The 23594-nt window shown below is 44.4% G+C and overlaps 1 protein-coding gene across 1 annotated transcript in view; it reads left to right on the forward strand.

Moving 5' to 3' along the window:
- The window catches only part of STOM (stomatin), a 148700-nt gene that overhangs the window by 119611 nt on the left and 5495 nt on the right, over positions 1-23594 (forward strand). The window contains exon 6 of the mRNA XM_086920974.1: positions 19493-19627. Within this exon, the coding sequence (XP_086777100.1) occupies positions 19493-19627 (135 nt within the window). The remainder of the gene's footprint in view (positions 1-19492; positions 19628-23594) is intronic.

Genomic DNA, 23594 nt, shown 5'->3' on the forward strand with positions numbered 1-23594 from the left:
GTAGAGGACACCAGGAGAACCCCGGTGCTGTCCAATGTGGTCCCCTTCTGGGCTGTGAGTGAGTGAAGCATTGTCTGGATTCCTAGAAACCTTCGGCATGACACCAGATTCATGTTGTGACAGCAGGTTGCCCACCTCTGCTAGAGACACAACTTGGGCTGAATCTAAACCCCTCTGCATGGAGTCTGAGCTACATGGACTTCATTCAGGGGTCGCAGCTGCGACCCCCAGTTTGCCCCTTGCGACCCCTGGCACTGTCTTTGGAACCCCTAACCTCAGAGGGGGCCAAATCAGTGCCAGGAGCTCAGGAGCAGCTCATCATTATAGAGGTCGGTTGGGGCTCTACTTGCTTTGTTTTCTATAAAAAATGTATTGCATAAATAGAGAAAAATGAAATATCATTCACTATTAGTGTAAAAAAAGGAGTACAATAAGATGGACTAGGATATTCCCTGGTAGTTGAGGTATGGGAGGGACAAAGACATGCTGGACAGTCTAAAACAAAAAATCCAGCAAATTGAAAACAAGCAAATGTGAGTTATAAACCACAACGCAAATATTAAGCAATGAGTGGAAGGCATTCCTATGTCAGCTTTCAGAATTACCCCAAGAAGTCTTTAGCATCCAGACAGCTGTGATGTCTGGTAGGCCTCAAGCTAAAAATATTCAGTAGTGACTCACTCTGATTTTTTGTGATGAAGAGGAACGGGGAAACCCTAGCAACCTTCCCTAATTGAGTTAGGACACAGATTCCATTTACATCTTCTATCTAAAAGCTAGATAGATTGCCCCAGATTGGTTGTTGGAGAACTGGAAAATCCTAAAGCTGTTGAGTCTCCAAGCCTTAATCCACCTTTTCAACTGTGCTGTGTTTTGGACACAAGGACAATGTTTTGATTAGTTAAATGAAAAGTGTTTTGTGAAACATAGCATCTTCATTTATTATATCTAATGAAAGTGTGTGCTATAGAGATGCCGATAGCACTACATAACGGATTGGGACGGATTATATGCAGATCTAGCTAGGAAGCAATGCAATGATATTGTCTTGTTCTGCCTTGGTAGGTTATGTGATGTTAGGCAGCCTGATGTTCCATTATGATATGGTTTTGGAAGGAAATGCGGCTGCCGAGGAGGAGCCTAGTGACATTGGGCCTCATTTATGAAAAGTGACGCATCGCTGCGTGAAAACAGCGATGCGTCACTTTTCACTGCGCACTCCTTGCGACACCAATGATGCGTCATATTTAATGTATGACGCATCATGTCGCAAGGACTTACAGATACGTCAGTATTTCTGACGCATCTGTAAGCGCAAAAGTGGCGCATTGTTGGAGTGTGTCACAAAAGTGACGCAACTCCAGCAATGCGTCCTTTCACATGGGGAAAGCCCCATGTGAAAGGGCTTGCGTCAGTCTTACGCCTGCTGTGAGGCAGGTGCAAGATTTTGATGCAACAGCATCCTAAAAGTGACGCAGTGAAATCTCATAGATTTCACTGCATCACTATTACGAGGCTTTTTGCGGGGGAACGCCCCCTCTGCATACATTATACCTGACGCAGGTATAATGTGGCGCAGGGGTTTAAAAAGTGACGCATCTACCTAGATGCGTCACTTTTTAAATATGGCGCAACGAGGCGCATTTTTTACACCGCTGGTGCGTCACAAAAAGTGACGCACCGGCGGCGCAAAACTGACGCAAGGCCTTCATAAAGAAGGCCCATTGTTTTTTTGCTAAATTGAAATATAAATACTTAAAGTTTTTCAGGGAATGCCTGTTTGTTGCTTTTGGGAAGGAGAATGCTTTGGTTTTTATTGGGTTCGGTTGAAGGCCTCCTTGCGATGTCCAATCCTGGATGAAGTTGAGTTAGTCTTCACTAATAAGACTTTTAGATAGAGTTCTGTTTTCTGGTAGCCCATGATTTTGTTATTTACCAGTATTACTCCTTTAGCCTTCCTGTGATGGTTAACCCCTTGCGTGCTCGTGACGGAACCGTTCCTTTCACGAGCCTCGGGTGGGCTGTGCTGGTGACGAAACTGTTCCGTCACGGCCCGCTCTCCGCGCCTGCGCGGCGCGAATTCCACGCCTGCGCTGAAGGTTCTATTAGGCGGGCAGGGCCGTGACGGAACTGTTCCGTAATAAGCACAGCCCACCCCAGGCTCGTGAGGGAGCGGTTCAGTCATGGGAGCGCCGCGCGGCCCCCCTCCCCCTTAGCGCTGCGGCGGAATAGCCGCCGCAGCCATGGGGTTAAAGAGCACATGCATAATGATTGGTTCCTTGATGTGTTCCTCAAGGCACTCATGAGGGTGTGGATGCAAGTGTTCACATCTGGGCAAGTTGGTGTCAGCTGTAGAGATGGGAATAAAACAAATCCATGATGTTGTTATCAATTTCATACGCGTTTAAATGATATGGATCCGGGCTCCCTAGTCAATAGTTTCAAAACTTGCTCAGACAAAGTAAAGCAGCCATCATGGAAAAAAAAGTATATAGAATGTCGTTCCTCTATGGCCACCATTATTATAAACAGTTGGCAATCAGCGTGGCCGCCCTGGGGAGTGAGCTTTGACAGTTGCATTTAAAAATGCCACAGAAATTAAAGCAATTTCCTTTTCTCTAACACCCAATTCTCAGATGCTTGCATCAACACGTGTCCCCTGTTGCTAATGGGCTGCTTAATGACTGATTTAAGATCCAAAATAGTTGGTGATGCATTTCAAACCAGGTGGAAGGACACATACAAATAGCCAATAAAAAAACGGTCAGACCAAAAAAAGTCCTGGGGGAAGATCCAGGGTGTGATTGACAACGTCTCAAGCCCATGGCTGAAAGTTCTGGTACAAAAGGAACCAATAGCTGAGGAGAATTACTCAAAAGCCCTTCGAGTAATTATCGAGCACAGTATGTTTGGTCACACTAAACGTAGGGTTGGTCACAACATTTCTAATTGGGTGAGTGACTTGGCCACCTCCTCTCTTCATATAGATAGACCTGAGTGGTACAACCCTCCAACCACATCACAAAATCCCCAATGATTGTGTGATCCCAAGCAGGTACCAAGGGTTACACTGATAATGCTAAGGCTGTTAAAACTTCAAACATTACTGATTGGTGCACTTGTCCTTCACACAGGACCTAGTTCAGGTCATGGATGGCCGCAGTTTGTACTTTGGCTTGTTATTGTCAACTTGTTAAGTGCTGCAGATGGTCACATGCTTAAACAAGTACTGACTGTGCATTAGAGCTTCGCACTCTACGGTTCTGCTAGAGAGGACTTTACACTGTGGAAGCGTTTGCGCTGGTGTCATCAGAAATACACACTCTGTAATTCCTAACATTTTCCTTGTTTACTGAATGCAATAGTTTACTTTTAAATCAGTCAAATTTAGTTCCTTTCGGTTTCTTTGTATACCTTAATCTTGAAATATTACTAACATTGTATACAAATCATATCATAAATAAGGACATGTTTATCAGAATTAGCCCATGTAAAGTGCTGCAACACAGCATGCCTACATACTTACTTACATTGGTTAAAAAAAAACACCCAAAAACACATTTCTTAATTAGATTTGAAACTGGTTTAGTGGCCAAAGAGACTCGTGTGGCTCGGGGGTAGCAAAGCATACAAACGTTTGTATCCTCCTCAAGTCAGGAATCTACTAATGTCTTTATTAGGTTACGGAAAGCAGGTTGCCTTCAACTGTAGCCCATTAACCACTATTGAGGTCTTATTTATTTCTGTCTATTTGTGGGGTAGCACTTGTACATGAATAGAAAATGCACGGACAGGTGCCGTAAGTTACTCATTTCTTGCACTTGTGGATTTTTCAGAGGGGCCAGAAACTTGTAGTAAGGTCTAACTGCAAGGGGCAGTCTATCCAAAAATTGATGTATGTGGAATATCCCAAAAAAGTAGATTCATTTGTAGTTCCCAGCGTTGCTAAAATCCGGAGAGCAATAATGGGAAGCCCACTTCTTATTGCATAGGCTGGGGATGCAGTACCGAACCCGCCCCCTGTGCTCAGATTGTAACAGAATAGGAGCTGGGTCCAAAGTTTTGTTCCGAGCCCCACAGCCTTGCCTCTTGCCTCTTTATTCCATTTCCAGGCATTGCCTCTTCCTCCTCATCTCACTCTTTCTTGTTCTTTTGATCCCCTCTTTCCTTATTTGTCATTGTTTTTCCTTCTTTCTCTTTCTTTCCCACTTTTGTTTTTTTTTCTCTCCCCTGCTCTTGATTTTAGGAAACTAAGTGCCGGTACCCAAAAATGAGTGCCGGTGGGCCCCACCTTCATCCATCGGTTCTGCTGATGTTGTCACTTAGTAACATATTTCACATTAAATAAAGCAAATAAAAGCCTCACAAACGTTCTACGTTGGTGTGGATCCAAATGTGCTTCTCTGTAAACAAGTCTCAGCACTTTCTCAATTTCTTTGTTGTACTGAAGTGTTTGCACATTTCAGTGTATGAGCGATCTCTCGCCTTCTAGCCCCCCACTGACAACATAAATCATAGAAGGAGACCTTCAAAGTATGCCCGCTGGCTGCCAGCCACACTATGAACTGTAGGACAAACCATCATTGTAAGAAAGTGGGTTATTAGTTGGGAAGCATATGGGTCCTTCTAAAGTAGCAAGTCTGCAACTTTCCATCTACTGGGACCCAGGTACCTTGTGACAGCGCTCGACTCTCTCAGGGTAGCGGGGCAGAGCAGTCCAAGCCCGACTCCTAGTCCACAGGCACTCAATGAACAACAATCAATAAATCGGATCCAGTCCGTGTTTTTACTTATAAAAAGGAAAAGTATTTTATGTTTCACCCACTGCTCAATATGACCTATTAATATACAAATTCATACATGATGGGAGGATGAAGTACTTATGGTGAGACCCTCTTAATAGTTCGCACCCCTTGTAAGCCCTGAACCTAATAGCAACAATACTCCCCTCGTGTAGTAAAAAGAATAGGGTAAGATGTAGTTATCAAAAGGCTTTGTTAGGGGGTCATCATATTAATAAAGCAGAACTATGCCATAATAAACCCACACAACAACATTAAAAGCACTAAAGATGGTACCATCTTCCGGGGACATTCCTTAATATCTGTAAAGATTCAGTAGACGGAATAGGTCACACGTTTGTCCTTGTGGCACGCTCCAGCCTCCAAGAGTGGGGTCTTTAGGCCTCCTTCGGTTCTGGAAGAACCACTTCCCCAGATGTTTGTTCAGCCCACGTGACGAGGCGCCTCCCCTACTGAGTAACTGTTTGTGTTACTTTCAAGCACTCCTAAGAGTTTGCTCTCATTTCTTTCCATTTCCACAGAGTAAACTTTGAGTTTGTAGATAACAGACCAGTGAAACGGTCACTTATAACCCAGAGATTCCAACGGAGGCGGGGATCAGCCAGTCACCTGTGGAGAGAAGTTTCTACATACCATTATGTTGAATGTTTGTGCTATTTAAACTGATATCGTGAGTAATACTTTCTCAGAAGTGCACCCTCCCCTACAGTCCCACGACCTTTGTCCCATGACCCTTCACCCCTATGCATAAAGAAAGGTCCCCTCCTATCACGTGCCCTTCTCTCCTTCCTGCCTGAACCCAATTGTAGTATGAAAACCTCTCCTGTAGGACAAATGCATTATGAGCATGTAGAGGATTTTTTAATTTGTACTGATTGGCCTTTTAAATTCGGTGGCATACATGTTAATCTATTTTTATGGGAGCCTTTAAAAGTAAACAAAAAAAGGAGCTTTGTTTACACCCGTGTGTTTTGGGTCCCTCTAGAGCCCACTTGACCAATCTGGGAAAAGCTTAACAGAGGCAGAGCGTGGTGGGTTACATGTTATTTAGTATCGTTTCCTGCAGGTTTGTTAAAGTATGCGAAGGTCAGCAGAAAAAATATTTGTCAGAAGCGGAATGTGATAGAATTATAACTGCTTATGAGCTGGTGATGCTCACAGTGAACCAAATTCTTACTGGGTGATGATGTTGCCAGTGTCACCAACATAAATTGGGTGGGCATCCACCATGGTGGTGTGCTATTGAACCCTGGTGCAAACAAAGAAAGTGCTCCTCTGATAGTTTGCTATTGAAATACTGCTGGAGAGTAGAGGGACCCTTGCACCCCTCTGCCACTGCAGCTCTATCGATAGCTACCCCACTGACATTCCGTCTTGTGCCTTTCACCGTGGCAAATGCACGCAACTTGCATGGTGCACTTTTTCGAACTGCACATCGATAGAAGAGGCTTGGTTGAATTAATTCCTTCGCTTCCTAATCACTTTCCCAGGGAGTGCGGAATTTCAGTTTCTATTTTATGTTGCTATAAAAGGTAACGCCCACATGAGCAAAGGTCTTTAGAGCTTCTACCTTGATTCCTTCAGATTTCAAAACGAATGCATTTATTTGCCACTAATATATAATTACCTCTGTTTTATTGAAGTTGACTTTTAATCACTTCTCTTTGTGGAACGTAGCAAGAACCCCCAACCAATACTGAACAAACTTAGGGCCATATGTATCAACCCATAGACACAGAACGGGCAAACCCCTTTGATACATCTGGCCCTTAATAGACAGCAGAAGTTTTTGGTGGGGTGGTAGTGGCTGTACCCGCTCAGTTGCTTTGGCGCGTGAATTTGGCACATCCGATCCACTCGAGTTCTAAATCACTCGAGAAACTACATCTCGCCACACAGCATGACCAGGAACCCCCTACTCCGGGCCAGTTCAGTGAGTGCACAAGCCAAAGTTATCAGCAGCGAAAGTGTGCAAGCATATAAAGCACAGTACATGGTCCAGTGGAAGGACTCTTCACCAGCCACTGGCCACCTCATTGCCTCGAATCCCTGCCAGCTATCACCTGTATACAGGTATGCACCTAGGAACCATGTATCCAAGAGTGAGTGGAGTGCAGCATAGAAGAACATGCTGTAGGCATAGAGAAGTGCATAAAGTCACAAAGTAACGATCAACAGATCTGGCCTTTTATTTCTGATCGCAAACATGCGATGTCTCACTTGTATGCCAACATCACTCATTCGTTTACACACACACAACACTATCAAACAAGCAGTGTTCTCCACACATACAAACACACAAGAATGTTGTGGAAGTGTCCGTAGTAACGGTGATACCAGTAGTATTGGTTACTGTAGTTGTCGTCCTGTTGGTGGTTGTAGTGAGATAGTTGCAGTGGTGATTGAAGTACCAATGATGAGGATGGTGGTGAATGATTGTGATGGGAGGGTGGTGACAGGGGGTAGTGATGGTGGTGCTGATAGTCACAGATCATAGTAGTATGAGAGTAATGTGAAAGTGATGGTGTTCATGGGGATGTAATAGTGGTAGTAATGATGGTGGTCGTAATGTTGGGGTGGTAATGTCAGTAGTAAATGTGGTGATGAGGCAGCAATGATGGTGTTGGAGTGATTGTAGTGGTAATGCTGATGGTGGTAATAATTGTGTAAGGGTCGTGGTAAGTATTATAGTGGTGGTAATAATGATGGTGTTAATGGCCCTCATGGGAATGATGTCGGTAGTCTTAGTGGTGGTGATCAGGGTTGGAGAGGCCGTGCTGAGGGTGGTAATGGCATTCATGGTGGTAGTAATGGTGGTGGTGGTAATGTCAGTGGCCATAAGTGCTCCACAAACAAATGATGGACAGAATGCTGAATGAATCATACATTCACCCCGTCAAGAGATCTGGGTTAAATCCATCGTTCTTTTGCTCACCATGCCACCCCAGTTTAGACCCAGCCATATGCAAATCAGTCCTGAACCTGTGCCTCATGCGAACAGTCCAGACCGAACTGCCAAGCCAGGTCCTCCCTGGACTGGAAACAAGCATCCTGGGGCCGGTTTCAGGGTGTGTCCCCCTTTTTCAGCCATGCTAGCTTGAATACAGTGAGCAAGGGACCCGCGTCTGGGCATACCCATCCCACATAGGACGAAAAGTGCTACGCAAACAAATGATGTGTTGCAGGGATTCTGCTAAGACACAGAACTGTGCACAGAGACCCAGGACCTCACTGAATTGTTGTGGACCAAAAAACTCACCTCAGTACCTAGAACGCCTAACCGACTAGCATCAGTGTCACATTAGCTCTTCGTCCTATAGCAAAGGAACCAATGATTAGACAACCCAGAACATGCGACTTAGGTTGCTCTCAGGAATGGTGGTAATCAAGAACACTCTTTTGTTCATACTCCTACCAGTCCACAACATGGGTAAGAAAAGAGACACAATAAAGTTTAAAATATTAATTTTAACGACATGCTCTAAGATGCAGTATTTTTGCTAACATAAGCAGGCATATGATTAAAAATAATATGATCAGCATTGTTACAATTCCATAAAACACAGAAGGAGAAATCCTATTATAATGATGGCGGGAACAGGTCCTATAGTGCCTTGTATGTCACCCTCTCTAGCAAGGAACTATCAGCCTGATTCATCATTGTTAAATCCGGTCGCAAAGGGCCAGATTCTGAGAATCTGGCCCTTTGCGAGCGGTATTTTTGCATTTGGGATTCATCATCCCAAATGCAAAAATCGCTATTTAAGAATTTGCATATTTGCGAGGAATAGCATTTAAGGAATCTCTATTAGAGATTCCTTAAATGCTATTCTTGAAACATTTTTAAATTGCGAAATCGCAAAAATTTCCCGCTATTTACCGCGAGGTCAAACCTCGTGGTAAATAGCAGAAACTTAGAAAAATGCATTTAAATGCATTTTTCTAAGTTTCATGTTACACACACACATGTCCTTGGGACATGTGTGTGCGCAACACCAATGTAGCATACATTTCAGGGGTGCTACAGGGTGTCCTTTGGACACCCCTGCACTCTTGAAATCGCAATTTCAATATGCGAATCGCTAATTGCGATTCGCACATTGAAATGTCTTCCCATTCATTCCTATGGGCCTTTGGGCCCATAGGAATGAATGGGGAGATATTCCTTAATTGCGATTAGCAATTTGCTAATCGCAATTAAGGAATAATTAGAAATCGCAATTTATTTAGCGATTTCTTGGTGAATAGCATTTTGCTATTCCTTAATAGCGATTCCTTAATAATCGCTATTAAGGAATAGCAAATATTCACCTTGATGAATCAGGCTGTAAGTTTTATAAAAAATAGAAGATCTCTTAGGCTTGTATAGGGGACCCCATACCTCCAAGATCAGCAAAGGTGAATCACATCAGGATTAAGCATGAGCGAATTTTGCGGATCTCGCGTTCGCGAATTTTGCGGATTTGCGGATTCGCAATCCGCAAAATCCGCGAATTCCCGCGAATTTGCGGATTTTTTTTTTTGTGTGTTCGCCCGTGTTTCTGCCAGTTCGCGAGGGTTTTGTACACTTTCGCAAATTGCGAACTTACCTGTCGGGTCGCAAGTTTCGCGAACTTGTTGTTTCTACGTGTCCAGCCGGTTTGGGACACTCTTCTTCATCACTGCCACTCTCTGTCACCACTGCCACTCTCTGACTACTCATGCCACCCTCTGGCCCACCCATGCCACCCTCTGTTTCATCACCACACCCTCTGGTTGTCCAGTGTACATTATTTTCGGCAAAGCAAAGCACACCTTCCCTGCCTCAAGTGACCTGAATTAATTTGGGGCTGATTAATGTGTCACAGAATATTTTGTTAGCTGGCACCTGCTTCCTTAGTGCGCCCTGATTAGTGATCTTTTGCACTTGCTAAGTGCTTTCATTGTTGCAAAATTAGTTACAACACCTGCCCTGCCCCAACTGACAATAATGAATTAGGGGCTGATTAATGGATTTTAACTTCCAGCCTGGCTCCTGCTTGTCTCCCTTAGCTGTAATTCAGGACCTTTGTGGCATATGTGTAACTATTCTGAGGTTCAGAGCAGGGTCACATAATAGTTTCAACTGGCAACTGAACTCTGGAGGGGCCCCTCAGGAAGCACTACAGGAAATGGCTACTAATGATGAGCCTGAACTTTTGAACCTGGTAAGTAGTTACTTTCAGTTTTGCTAAGATCGTATTTCTGCAATTTTGCACTTATTCGCGGGGCGCGAACTCACGCGAACTCACGCGAACAGTGCGAGCAGCGCGAGCAAAATCCGCTGCTCGCGGATTTGCGGATTTTGCGGGAGATTCGCGAATCTCGCGGATTGCGGATTTCCCGAAAATCCGCAAAATCCGCGAGCGGAACGGATTTTCCGCCCATGCCTAATCAGGATCTGCCAAAGCTCTCTGGTAACTGATTTTCTCCAAGTGTCTAAAATCATGCGTGCAGTGCAATATCAAAGACGCCAGAAATCCAACTTGCTGCAGCTGCATGCACGTTATGGCTAGCGTATGAGCCGATCAGCCCGAACAAGACCTAACATTTGTTATGATAACCTTGGAGGCTTCAGCACTCACTGTGCAGACTAAGATCGAGCAGTAAGTCTAGGAATGCGGGAAACAAGCCTTCCTCATGTGAAGCAATTCGGGCAGCCTAACTTACAACAACAGTTGCATGTAGTGTTGTGTGAAAAAAGCAGCAATAAGGTAAAATGGCGTTTAAACTTCTAATAAGCCTATGCTAACATAGCAATGTGCGAAACTAGGCCTTGACCTCACTACAGATGGAGGAAATGCTGAATATCAGTGGCGTGACGCAGTTCTGGAGTAATGATGTGGCAGTGGTAATGGTGGTTGTTATTTTGGTGGTGGTAGTAATGGTGGCGATAATAGTATCGGTTGTAGTAGTAACAGTGGTTGCTATGGCAGTAATTGTGGTATTGTAATTGTGGTGATTGTGGTAGTAGTGAAGTACTCGTAATCAGGGTACGGAAGAGTTGGATTCAAACCACTCAGAGTAGCAGCAACGCCCAAGGCAGTCAAACTTACAGGTAACTGTTACTACGGAAACTTAGTCTAGACAAAATGCTTCTGTGGTCAACAGCTTAGACAAAACATTTGATTAGAAGTTTTGAATCTATTTTAACAAAATGAACAATGACAAACAGGTATACAGGCTACAAAACGTTGATTTTAGCCAATCAAAAACTACTCTGGTGTACATAGTCAAAATGCTTTCAATGCTGTGACTCAACTTAAGTGACACAGTAATCATCCATTGAAAATCTTTTTAACACATGTATTTATTTAGGAGTTTTTTTAAAGTGCTGGCAAGACCCGAGGGTAATACATGTTCATAACAGATCACTCATATAATCAATACAGCTGAATTGAAACAAATCAAAGTATGAGCACAAATTAGGACGAAAAATAGCACGGGGTGGAATAGGTCTTTTGGGCGATGGTTGTTCTGCTAGTTTAGATGTCAGTTGAGGAGGAGGAGGAGATCCTTTAGATGTCTCTTGAAGCTCAAGAAGGAGGGTCGTTGGTCCTTATACTTACTGGTATGTGGTTCTAGATTTTAGGGGCATTACTTGAGATGGTGCGTGCCAGGGTTTTTTGTTTGTCGGCATTAGGCGGAATAAGGAGTAGGATGTTTGAGCTTTTTAGTTTTCTTGTCTGCCCTGCCTGTTCGAGTTTAGAAGTGAGGTAAGCTGGTTATCCAGTAGGAAGAGCTTTGTGAGTGAGACAAGCAGATCAGAAGATGAAGCGAGCTTCCATTGGGAGCCAATTCAGTTTTTAGGGCAGGAGCGATGTGATCATATATATTGATTCCGGTGACCATTCTGGCTGCTGTTTTGAGAGTGGATCTAAGGGGTGCAAGATGGGCTTTCGCGGTGCCTGTGAGGGTGGCAGTCCCATAGTCTAATCTGGGCAGCACCAGTGCTTGCAAAGCAGGTTTAAGATCCTGTGACGGCAGGTAGGGTTTGTTTTTGTTTAGAAGTTTCAGGTTGTAAAAGGCACTCTTCGCAGTGTTCTTTATATGATCTTTCATGATCAGTTTGGAGTCCATCGTGAATCCTAAAGATTTGATGGAATCAGGTAGGGTTAGATTGCAGTTAAGAACTTCTATGGAACGTATCCAGTCATGCATCTGGGGTGACTGCTCTGTCTTTGATATGAAAAAAAATTCTGTCATAACTTGGTTGAGTTTTAGGATGTTTCAAGATAGCTATTGTTGTACTTTTTGAGGATGACATTGAGCCAGTGTACATTCTCTAGTGAGGAGATTTCCATGTATAGCTGGGAAAATGTTAAACACACCAAGAAAGCCAGTAACTCCCACAGTCTATGTATGGTACGCTGTAGGCAGACCTAACTTTATATTGACAGTCCTGCTACCCTGTGTCAAAAGAAGACTTACCCAAAGAATTTTTTATGTCCTATTGTATATTATGATATATATATTTTTATATAGAAAATAAGTGTCTACAGATAGCTAAAGCTGCTGTTTCTAGGCCAGAAGTAAAGCTAGAGAGGTTCTACAACATAGGGTCTTATTACCGCCACGCCGCTGCCCCGCTCCAAGACCTCCAAAGCCATAAGAAAAAGCCAGCCAGATGACAACTTTCTTTGCCTCTGGCGGGTGGTTCTTTGGCGGTCCCAATGCTGTGCCTATGAAAAAGGCATAGCAATGGGAGCGTCAAAGGCTGTTCCAGGAGGGCATGGACTGTCAAGTTCATGTCATGCAGGAACTGGGAGTGAAGGCATCCAGCGGGGCCCTCCATGTGCCGTCCCCCCCCCCCCCCCCGCATGCATCCCCTGGGCAACAGGGGGCCATGTGGTTCCCCTTTGTTTCTTCAAGGTCACACTTTTTATGGCTGGCTCACCGCCATGAAATCTGTGGCGGTGAGGAAACTCCCAATGAGCTTGGCAGTGCTGCATCGGCTCAGCCAGCGTATAAGGAGCCTCAGACGGCAAGATGGCCATGGATCAGCGGTCCCATGGCGGTCCGCCCGCCCTACTTGTAATAGGATGCTTGAAACACCGGTGCTGCGGTAGCCGCACCGCCACCGTGGGTTTGGCGGTCCAAACTCATAACAAGGCACATAGTTATTTATAACCATGGAGAAAAAATACCCATGCTGCCCCATGCCCAAGACAATTTGACCTCAATACACAAAACAGAATTGTTAAAAAAAATATATAAAGCCGGGATCTGCTCCTTTAGGTTTTCCTAACTGTAGAGTCTCTATCCCTGGCCAAGTGTATTCTCCGCTAGTAAGAGTCTATATAACAGAGTGTGATGGAAATGTGTATTATAACATTTAAAGTTATTACGTTTTTGTTTCTTTTTTTCACAAAGGGATTTTTTTTTTCTCTTAAGGGCAGACCCTGCCTCTACACCTACTGCAATAAAATGTGTTGGGATGCCCATGTAAATTATTTCTGAATGTCTACAAAGCAACACCTTTGCTGGTATTCACAGCATGTTGTATGACCTACCTCCTGCCCCACATTCCCAATTTCCTACCCCTAATTTTACAGAAACACAGTTGTCCTGCTGGTAGATTGCCATCACTTTAAAACCCCTAATATTCTTCATTTTGTGAATCTGGATGCAGAATTTGGAATCCTAAATACAACTTCCCAACTAATTCACACTTGGATGTTATGTTATGTTATGTTATGTTATTTATTCTTTTGTATAGCGCACGGCTACTCAAAAAGAGTGTCCCGGCGCTTTATTGGAAAAGGAAGGCTGCAACACAATAACATAACACTGATAAAAGAAAGGACAGAAATGCAGAAAAAGTACATACAGGAAAAAACAGACTACTGAGTAAACAACCAGGTTTTAAGGCCCTTTCTAAAAGCAAGGAGACTGGTAGCTCCCCGCAGAGCAAGCGGCAGAGAGTTCCACAACTGTGGCGCCAGCAATCCAAAAGAGCGGCCTCCCAGGCGAGCTCTCTTCACATGCGGGACAACCGCCAAAAACAGAGATTCCGACCTCAAAGACCTGGTCGGTTGATAGAAGACCAGTCTCTTTTGAAGGTATTTTGCTCCCACCGCGTGGAGAGCTTTATAGGCCAGAGTCAAAGCCTTGAAGGCGATCCGTTTCCGGATAGGAAGCCAGAGCAAAGTTTTCAACAGGCCCGATGCACTGGCCCGTCTATTTAATCCAAAGATTGCTCTCGCTGCAGCGTTCTGCACCACTTGAAGCCGCTGCAGCAAGTACTCTGGTAGGCCCAGGTAAAGAATGTTGGAATAATCCAACCTGGACCCAATCAGAGCCTGCACTGTCAGTTTCCTGTGCTCCTCGGACAACAGGGGGAGGAACCTCCGCAACATCCTAAGGATGCCGAAGCAGGTGCCCGCCACCCAAAGGATCTGGGATTTCAATGTTAACCCCTTATCCATCTTGACCCCCAGATTCTTAGCGACATGGGAAGAACAAGACGGAGGAAACATATTAATCGGCCACCAGGCCTGCCAGTCTGGCTCTGTGTCGCACCCGAAGAAGAGTACCTCGGACTTATCGGAATTGCACTTGAGGCTGTTCAGTTGGAACCATTGGAAAACAGCCCCAAGGCAATCCCGGATACTCTCCTCATCGAAGTCTCCTCCTCTCTTACAAGAGAAGAGGAGCTGGGTGTCGTCAGCGTAGGACACGATCCGGGCGCCATACGACTCCGCCAACGCCGCCAATGGGGTCATAAAGATGTTAAAAAGGGTCAGGCTCAAAATAGAGCCCTGTGGGACCCCGACTCCCAGAGGCGGCATCACGGCGGAATCTGGCGACGCCCAGACCGTTTGCCGGCGGCCGGCTAGAAAGGAAGAAAACCAATCGAGCACCGTCCCCCGCAGACCTATCTCAAAGAGTCTTGCGAGAAGGCCATCATGGGGGACGGTGTCGAATGCCGCCGACAAGTCCAACATCACCAGCATGACTTTGCCCCAGAGTCCAGAACACCTTTATTGGTTTCTGAGACCTCAAGGAGCGCAGTCTCTGTGCTTAGATGGGGACAAAAACCCGACTGGGTGGCATGCAAGATCTCGTTGGTCTCAAGAAAATTGGAAAGCACAACCTGAACGTGCTTTTCCACAATCTTCGTGAAAGCCGGCAGCAGAGAAATGGGCCTATAATTAACAGGGGCCTTCGGATCTAGGCCAGGTTTTTTTAGCAATGGGATCACCATCGCCTGCTTCCAGGCTTGCGGGACCACTCCCTGACTCAGCGAAAGATTTAACAGCGGATTTGCCAGAGGATTGATCACCTCCGCACCTTTCGCTAAAAAATTAGCAGGGCATGGGTCGAGGGGCGACCCCGATTTGAGATTGCCCATTATCGCTAAAGAGTCAGGGGCAGAGATCGGTGGAAACACACTCAGCGTCACACCTGGCCAAGCCCGCGGGGATAAGGTGGTCTCAGGATTAGTCTGGCCCGTGGGCCCAGGCGATGGGAAAGAATCCTGTATGCGTTGGATCTTGCTCGTAAAGAAATCAGCAAGGTCCGAAGCCCAGGTGCCAGATGGTATTTCGTCCGAGGTGTTAGACCATGGGGAGATAAATTCTCTCACAATGGAGAAAATCTCCTTGCAGAAGTTGGAAGCAGCTTCTATTCTCCTAGCTAGATATGCTTTCTTTTCCAGGCGAATGTGCCGGTAATAGGCCTTGACCACCGTCTTATAGGTCAGCTTGGCTACCGTATCATATTGTGCCCGCCAGGCTCTTTCGGCTACCTTACACTGCTGCCGCAAAGCCGACAGTGCTGCGGTAAACCAAGGCGCAGAGACCCGTTTCGGTGTCAGGCGTGGTGTCAATTCCGGGGCAAGATCCTTTAGCCTGTCTAGAAGCCACTCTTGCAGGGTCTCCAGATCCCTGTCCAGATCGCCCGAGAGGGGACACGGGTGATCCACAGCAGCCTGGGCCAGCATCTCTGGGGTCACTCGATGATATGCTCTATGGACACGACCCTGTTGCTGTGCCAGGGCAGCCACCGGTTTAGCTATGCCTTTGATCGTAAATTTGGCAAGCATGTGGTCTGACCAGAGTACTGGTGTAATCTCAATCTCCTCAAGAGGGGAAGACGAGAATACCTGGTCAAGAGTGTGCCCCTTCTCGTGCGTAGGCTCCTGCAAATAAGGGATAAGTCCCAGCGGGGTCATAGCCTCGGAAAGTTTGATGGCAGCAGGGTCGGACGGATCATCCATCCGAAAATTAAAATCCCCTGCCACGATACAATGTTCCGCTTTCAGGGCCAGCCCCAACAGCACAGAGTCCAGATCTTCAAAGAACGTGCCGGGTGAGCCACGGGGTCTATACACGAGCAATCCCTTAACAGATTGATGTGGAGACAGAGTAATAGAAAAAGCGAGGGTCTCCGAACCTCGGATGTCCTTCACTGGCAAAATCACACAGGGGGTGCCCTTCCTGACCACCAAAGCCACTCCACCCCCCCTTCCCTTAGCTCTATCCTTCCTGAAGATGTTATAATCAGGCGGGATTGCCGTAACGACACCAGGATTGGAGAAATCACCCCACCACGTCTCAGTTAGCATAAGACATAGTGGCTTCACTGTATCTAGGAGCTCAAAAATGTCTTGCGCATGTTTACCCGCTGACCTGGTGTTTAGTAGCATGCAGCGATAGCCCACACTAAGGATATTATAGTTGGGACGTGATAACTAAGAGCGGTCAGGGCGCCAGCCACAGCCCGGGCAACAGGATTTCCCGCGATGACGTCTGGGAAAGACAGTGCGACAGCCTGTGACCAGAATGTCAAAAGAGCGAAGTTCCACAGGAGAATAATGCAGCACCAGTACCCCAGGAGGACACATCCCTGGTGGAGGAGCCCCACCCGCCGCTCCGCTTGCCTCCGGGACGCTGACGGGCAGGACTCTGGCTTGACTCCGGCGTGAGTCCGGCGCTACCGCTGCGCGTCACCGCTGCGCGCAGAAAGCGATCATTAAGTAGGGCTCACCTGTGGTCCTAGTGAGCGCTAGAACGCTCAAACAAGTGGCAACTCGCTACTCGCCACCCCCAAGATGGCGACCAGGCGCCAAACACGAAGGCAGGATGAAAGGTGAAACAGATCCGCGAAAAGCGCGGTGGGGGGCCCAATTTAAGGTGCAAGTATGAGGGCACAGCAAGATCGAGTTAAAATCAGGGGAAAATACAATTTAGAACAAATAAAATACAAAAGCGGTATTTTTAAAATATGAGCAGCGCTGTAGATAGTAATACCAGCAGCATAGCGCGCGTGCGTGCTATTGCCTTCTCCAAGGTCGAGCTACTGCCAAGCTCACCTTAAGTAGGGCTCACCTGTGTGAGGAGGCTGTGAATCTGGAATGCTGAACGGTGCTCGGACTCTCAAAGAATCTGAGCTTCGTAGGAGGTCCAGCTGCCCAAGCGGATCATATGATCAGAGAACCAGCACATATTTCGTGGCGCTACTCCTCTTAATTCAGATGCCAAAGTTGGAACTGCATCTGGCACGGTGGACTGCTTGGCTCACCCCCCCCTTGAAACAGCTGAGCATTGCTGACCAGTGCAGTTGGACCCATGACCTCAGGTCTCCCCCAAGAGAAATGTAGCGTCAATGAAGGAGGTGATCAGTTTATTTAAATTGCACGCTAAATCTTGTTTTAAATAGCGCTTACTACTAGAGTATTCCACTTAGAAGCGCAGTAAATGGGAGCTGTTAATATCATTGGTTATCAGTTGAGCGACTTTGCAAGGGTGAAAAGATTAACCTGGCCCTGCTCTAGATCGAAAGGGCTGGTATGAGGGATGCAGCTAGTTACACAAACTGACATACTGCTTCCATCTGCTGTTCCATTTAAGGACGGGTGATGTCTATTTTATATGTGAATATACAAGCCATGTACACAGTTTAAAAACATACGTTGTCATCCATCCACTGAGGTTAAGGAAAGATCGGGGGCAGCAACTTGTGCAGTCGCCTGGATCTAAAGATATTCTTGAAAATATAATGTTTACATTTTGATTTTGGAGTTATGGGGCCAGCTTACACAAATGTCCTCAGACGAAAGAATGTTACAACTTTAAGAGTGCCTATGTTACAGTAACATTGTCTAGGCGTTTAAAAGGTCGCACGTGCTCAATAGGGGAGACATTGTTTACCACACATCTATTTCAACGTGGTACTATTACATCGTGGTTTTCACTACGCAAGTCGTTACACCTTCCTTACTGTATGTATGTAGACTGGAGTTGGAATAGTAATTACACTATTCCTAAGTCCAGCACCCCTCCAGCGCAAGTTGGTGTAACGACTTGCATTTTGAAATTGGCGATCTAACAGACCGCATTGAAATGGCCCTCGTTGTATTGTCATACATACCAGATCAATAGCAATGCAGGGTTTCCTCAAAAGGAAATCTGTGCACAAGAGGGTATTGGGAACTCTGAGGAAGAGTGAAGGATACGGTGACCAGATCTTGTGGCAAAAAAGCCGGGATATTTCGCAAAAAGAGGAAGGACTACAATTTTACATAAACTAAGGGGCAAAGAATAACAGCCATCATCAACATAAAAACGCAGAAGGGGCACTAAGAAAAATAAATAAAATGTAATTTTTAAAACCTGCATCATACCGGTAATAAAAGTGCTTGTTTATAACAGCTGCTAACAGCCCTGCTTTGGAACACCCAAAAAAGTGCCTCTCACGGTTTTTAGTTGACCCGCTCTAAAAACAGGGACATGAGCCAAACATGTGGAAATCTGCTGGGACAGCTGTTGACATCCGGGACTGTCCCTGCAAATCTGGGTCACTTTAATGAAGAATAATTTTAGGGCTACAGTGGAAGCACTTTCAGGACTATATTCCGGTGTTTATGTACGGTGAAGCTGTCCTGAATTTCCATTTGGGGGAAAAATGTTCACCACACCCACTAATGGAGTCTTTTACAGAATTTCAGATGATTTTATGGCATACTATAATTCAGTAATAAAGTTACCACTACCAGTTTCCTTGAGATTACCGAAAATTTTGAGAAAAAAATACAGGCATGGTTTCTGTATCTTTTTCGCAAATATTGGTGTAAAAACATTTTTGCTTATGCTCTGGTACTAATAGGCTCAATACTTTTCTCTTAGCGCAAAAGTAGCATTAACTACACTGAAAATTACTTACTACACATTTTGCCAAATGTACTTATTTTACTTCCCACACAGTGTGTCCGTGAATGACAAAATACAGCAAATATTAGCGAATGACTTTTGTAACTTTTTCCTAATAATGGCTTGTTTGAACTTCGCTTTTTATGTCTGGCTTGAATGTTTATCTGTCTTGATGGCATTTTGTTTGCATTTCTTTAAAATATAATTAAAGTGGGCTTTGGCTTGGTCCCAACCAATAGAGTATTACTTTCTCAGCTCATGCTATCAGCTGGGGATGTATCATTCTGCCTCACAGGAAGTTAGTATTCACGAGGGTTTAATCTAAATCTGAAGCATAAACACACCCTTGCTTTTGCTCACCTTTGAGGAGCATAGGTGTCAAGACTTTTACCATCTTTTAATTCTGGCACTAAAAAAAGGAATGAACAACCCTACACACGCATTTTCTGCTCACTCATGAGATAGTGCTATGAACCGACGTATTTGTGGTTCACTCAAACCTTACCTTTCTCTTCACAGTCCACCTTGGACGTCGCCACTGATGACTGGGGAATAAAGGTTGAACGAGTGGAGATCAAGGACGTGAAGCTGCCCGTCCAGCTACAGCGCGCTATGGCTGCAGAAGCGGAGGCCTCTCGGGAGGCGAGAGCAAAGGTAATGCTTCTGATAAAGAAGACGTAGGTCTCTTCCCAATTTTTACCACCATGCCAAATGTCCGCTTCATTGCACAATATCCTGGCATCTGCCATCTTGAATCTCTTTTAGGACCTGGACTTGCCTTTCAATTCATATATGGTCTCAGATTCTTTTACAAACTAAACATCCCAGAAATACGTACACAACCCTACATCCTCTGGAAATCATCGGTATCCCAACTTGATGGTTTCAACTTTACCAGTTATTAAATCTTCCTTAAATTCGTCACAGTATGGGGCTGTATAGATTGTGTTCCTAGAGAGAACTTAAACTCTACATGTCTATCAATTTTCTAGACAGATGGCATTTTAATTAATAATTTGCTTATGTAAAAGGTGGTCATTCCTTTATAACAGTGCTTTTAATTGTTTAAAATCCTCAAAAAGTCAAGAAATTGTGTCATTAACTGGGGGCACAGAATGCTACTCTTTATGGGTTAGTGTTTACATTCTGTGCATTTGTGTCTAAAATGCCATCTATTGCATTAAATATTTTGAAATATTGCACCTGCTAATAAAAGAAATGTCTTGAATATTATGCCCCAGAAGTCACAAGAATATTATTTTTTTACTAGAGATGTGGTTCAATCTCTTTGCAATATTTTGACCCTTTACTATGCAGAGATTTGTTTTCTCAAGATCTACAATAGCGCTTCCGAGTATTTGACCACATAAATGTTTGCTCTCTTACTTCACTTAGTAGCATTCTTTTATTAGGTATATTTAATTTACACATAATAATTTGTGGCAGCAACCACCAAGAACATCGATAAACATTACCAATTGTGAGATACTGAGTCCTAAAATTTTAAATCTGCTCCCTCAAGTTTTTTGGCCTTGCATTGGTGTAGATTTATGATTGTCAGGAATTTACAAACGTTTCCAGAAACATATTTGTGGGCTGCAAAACTGGTGGAATGCTTTTGTAAATTCCATTGTCGCAAGATAAAATACATCCGGAAATTACAATTGCAAATCTAATTTTTACATTTTTTATTCTTTTATCTCCACCGAGAAAGGTGATACACACCTTTACTCCTGCGGCCCCATTAATTTTGGGGTGTTCCTTTCCACTATTCAAAATTGATTTACTCCTGCTAGCATCAGGAGTATTGCTGACTTTTCCTATGGTTGGATGGGTCAGAGAGGTGTTTGGGAATACCCACAAAAGTGTAAGTTCGTGAGGGTTGGCAAACCGACAGGACATTCAAACCTTTGCATGCCCACTGTCTAGTCCTATGAGTAGCTGTTGTCCCACAAAACTCTTCATGTGAATACATCCATTTTGATGGCAAAACCAACTTTTTGGAGTTCTGAAAGTGGTTTCTCACTCATAGGAAAGGTTATTTTCACAGGTAAGCAGAACATACCCATGCAAATAGCCCTATGAACTTGGCCAGTAGTGCCTAGACTTATCTTGGTATAGCGCGCCACACAGATTGTGATTTTCTAGCGCTCAACTATTTTAAAATATTAAGGCCTCTAACACCATCATTGACTCTCCGCTTTGGTCAACCCAAAATATGTACACATCCTCATAACTTTCAATATTTACCGGGTTTGCGAATGTCTGCAGCATCAGAGTAGTATCACAGTACTGACACATAACGGGAACCAGGATGCGCATTATATGTAATTTTACTTCAATTCACAGAGATGGCTACAAAATGGCTTAAAACTAATCGGCAACCTCAAAAATTATCTTTTGTAAGAAAAAATCAAAGTTAAAGCTAAACAATTCACGCAGAAAATACTACGGTATACAGGAAAATCCAATTCACCACCAATAGAATTTATCCTCAAATCATTTTGCATGCTAAGAGATCATTTTATGTTAGTTATTTGAAGACACTTTCACTTACGGTGTCTGAGAGAATCAAAACAGTCCACTCACTTACGATTACAGGAACTCAACAACCGGCGCAACTATATGAAAGGTATTTGAAATAACATATTAAAATGTTTTAATAGTCTTTGATAGATTTGATTTGTTCTGGTCTCTTCAGACTCGTGGAAAATATTTCAGCATTTACAGCTGCCCCTGTACTGTGTTTCTATTCCAGAGCTTAATTTGAGCCCGTTGTCCCTTGCAGGGTCCACCATTAATTAAATGGGATAACCCACCTAAAGTCCGTGGACCTGGGTAACAAATGCAGTAAAGAAAACAATGGTTCTGGACCAATACCTATTTATCCATGAATTAATTCAACAGTACGGATAATCTCAACAGGAGCTACTATTAAGTCAGCTCACATTACCAGGAAACTAATACCAAAAACCAGATGTGCACCAAACATAGCCTTTTCAATACAGTTTTTTAAAAGAGGGCATATATTTTATTTCACATGTGTGTATAATACAATAAAAAAATATCATATGATTCAAAAACAGTCAAGAAAGGGAGGGGGGGAAAGAAAGGGTGCTCCAAAGAGGAACGTGAAGGAATTTTTGTGCTCAAGTGTAAAAAGATTTAGAACAGGGAAGGATTCCCAAAAAGAGTAAGAAGCATATATTTACATAATTCAGTGTGTCTGGTAATTATTAACCAGTCATCGGAAAACTGGCCCAATAATAGTACATGTCTTGTGTTTACAAAATTAATTTATAAAAATTAGAGGATTGTGTCTCCTTTGAGGGAGGCAGGGGGTCGGGAGCGAAGGTCCAGGTTTCCAAATTGGAGGGGGTGTGATGTCGACGTTTCGACCAGACTTGACGGCAAGAGAGGGAAATTTTAACCTCAGCCCTGCGGATCTTCTTCAGGACAGGGACGGGACAACCCTCACAAGGTCATGGGTAATGCCAAATGTTTTGAACCCGCCTAATAAGTGCGTATGGTGCCCAAGGAATGGTAGAAGAACCCCGCAAGGGATTACGCTGGGGTCATTTAACATGAAAGGGGCCTGTGTAGTCCAATTCTACAGGGCCCGCATTTATTGCACGATAGAGAATTGATAATTAGTAGATTCTCAGGAGGTCGCAATGTCTTGATCTACCGGAGCTTGAGCGCCATCAGTCGCTGGCTATCTCCACGCGGTATCGAGCAACTAGTGGTGACTGTTTTTGAGGCCTCTGAACAAAACTTTGGTCAAAGGCACTAACAGCCTGATTCATGTACGGGCCGTTTTGCGTGTCCCTAATAGCGAATCATAGCGATTCGCTATTGAGGACACGCAAAACGGCATTCATGTAGGAATTGCTACTTAAATAGCGATTCCTACATGTTCTTTATTTGCGAGTAGCAATTTGCTACTCGCAAATACTCCCCATTCATTCCTATGGGCCAAGAGGCCCATTGGAATGAATGGGGATTTGCGAGTAGCAATTTGCTACTCGCAACTGAGATAGCGATTTTAAGGGTGACAGGGGTGTCCAAAGGACGCCCTGTAGCACCCCTAAAATGCACTTTTGGACAGGTGTTGCGCACACACATGTCCAAAGGACATGTGTGTGTGCTACATGCAACTTTGAAAAATGCTTTTAAAAGCATTTTTCTGAGTTTTTGCTATTTACCGACAGGTCTGACCTGTCGGTAAATAGCGGCCCCAAAAGTCCAAAATCGCTATTTTGTTGTGTGTCATGAATAGCATTTAAGGAATCTCTCTTAGAGATTCCTTAAATGCCATTCCACGCAAATATGCGAATTCTTAAATAGCGATTTTTGCATTTGGTATCATGAATACCAAATGCAAAAATTGCGCTCGCAAAGGGCCAGATTCTGAGAATCTGGCCCTTTGCGAGTGCAATTTAGCTACATGAATCAGGCTGTAAATCTTTTACAAATAAAGCCTTGTCCATCTCCATAGATTATACTTTTTTGAGAGTTATCCACACGAATACCTTGCACCACCATTATAGTCGCTTACCTGTCCCCCTTCAGCGGTTATCTTGTTTTACAAGGCTTTGGGCAGGAATATCTCCTGTCAGAT

This window comes from Lissotriton vulgaris, chromosome 5 (assembly GCF_964263255.1).
Source record: "Lissotriton vulgaris chromosome 5, aLisVul1.2, whole genome shotgun sequence".
In the NCBI taxonomy this organism is placed as follows: Eukaryota; Metazoa; Chordata; class Amphibia; order Caudata; family Salamandridae; genus Lissotriton; species Lissotriton vulgaris.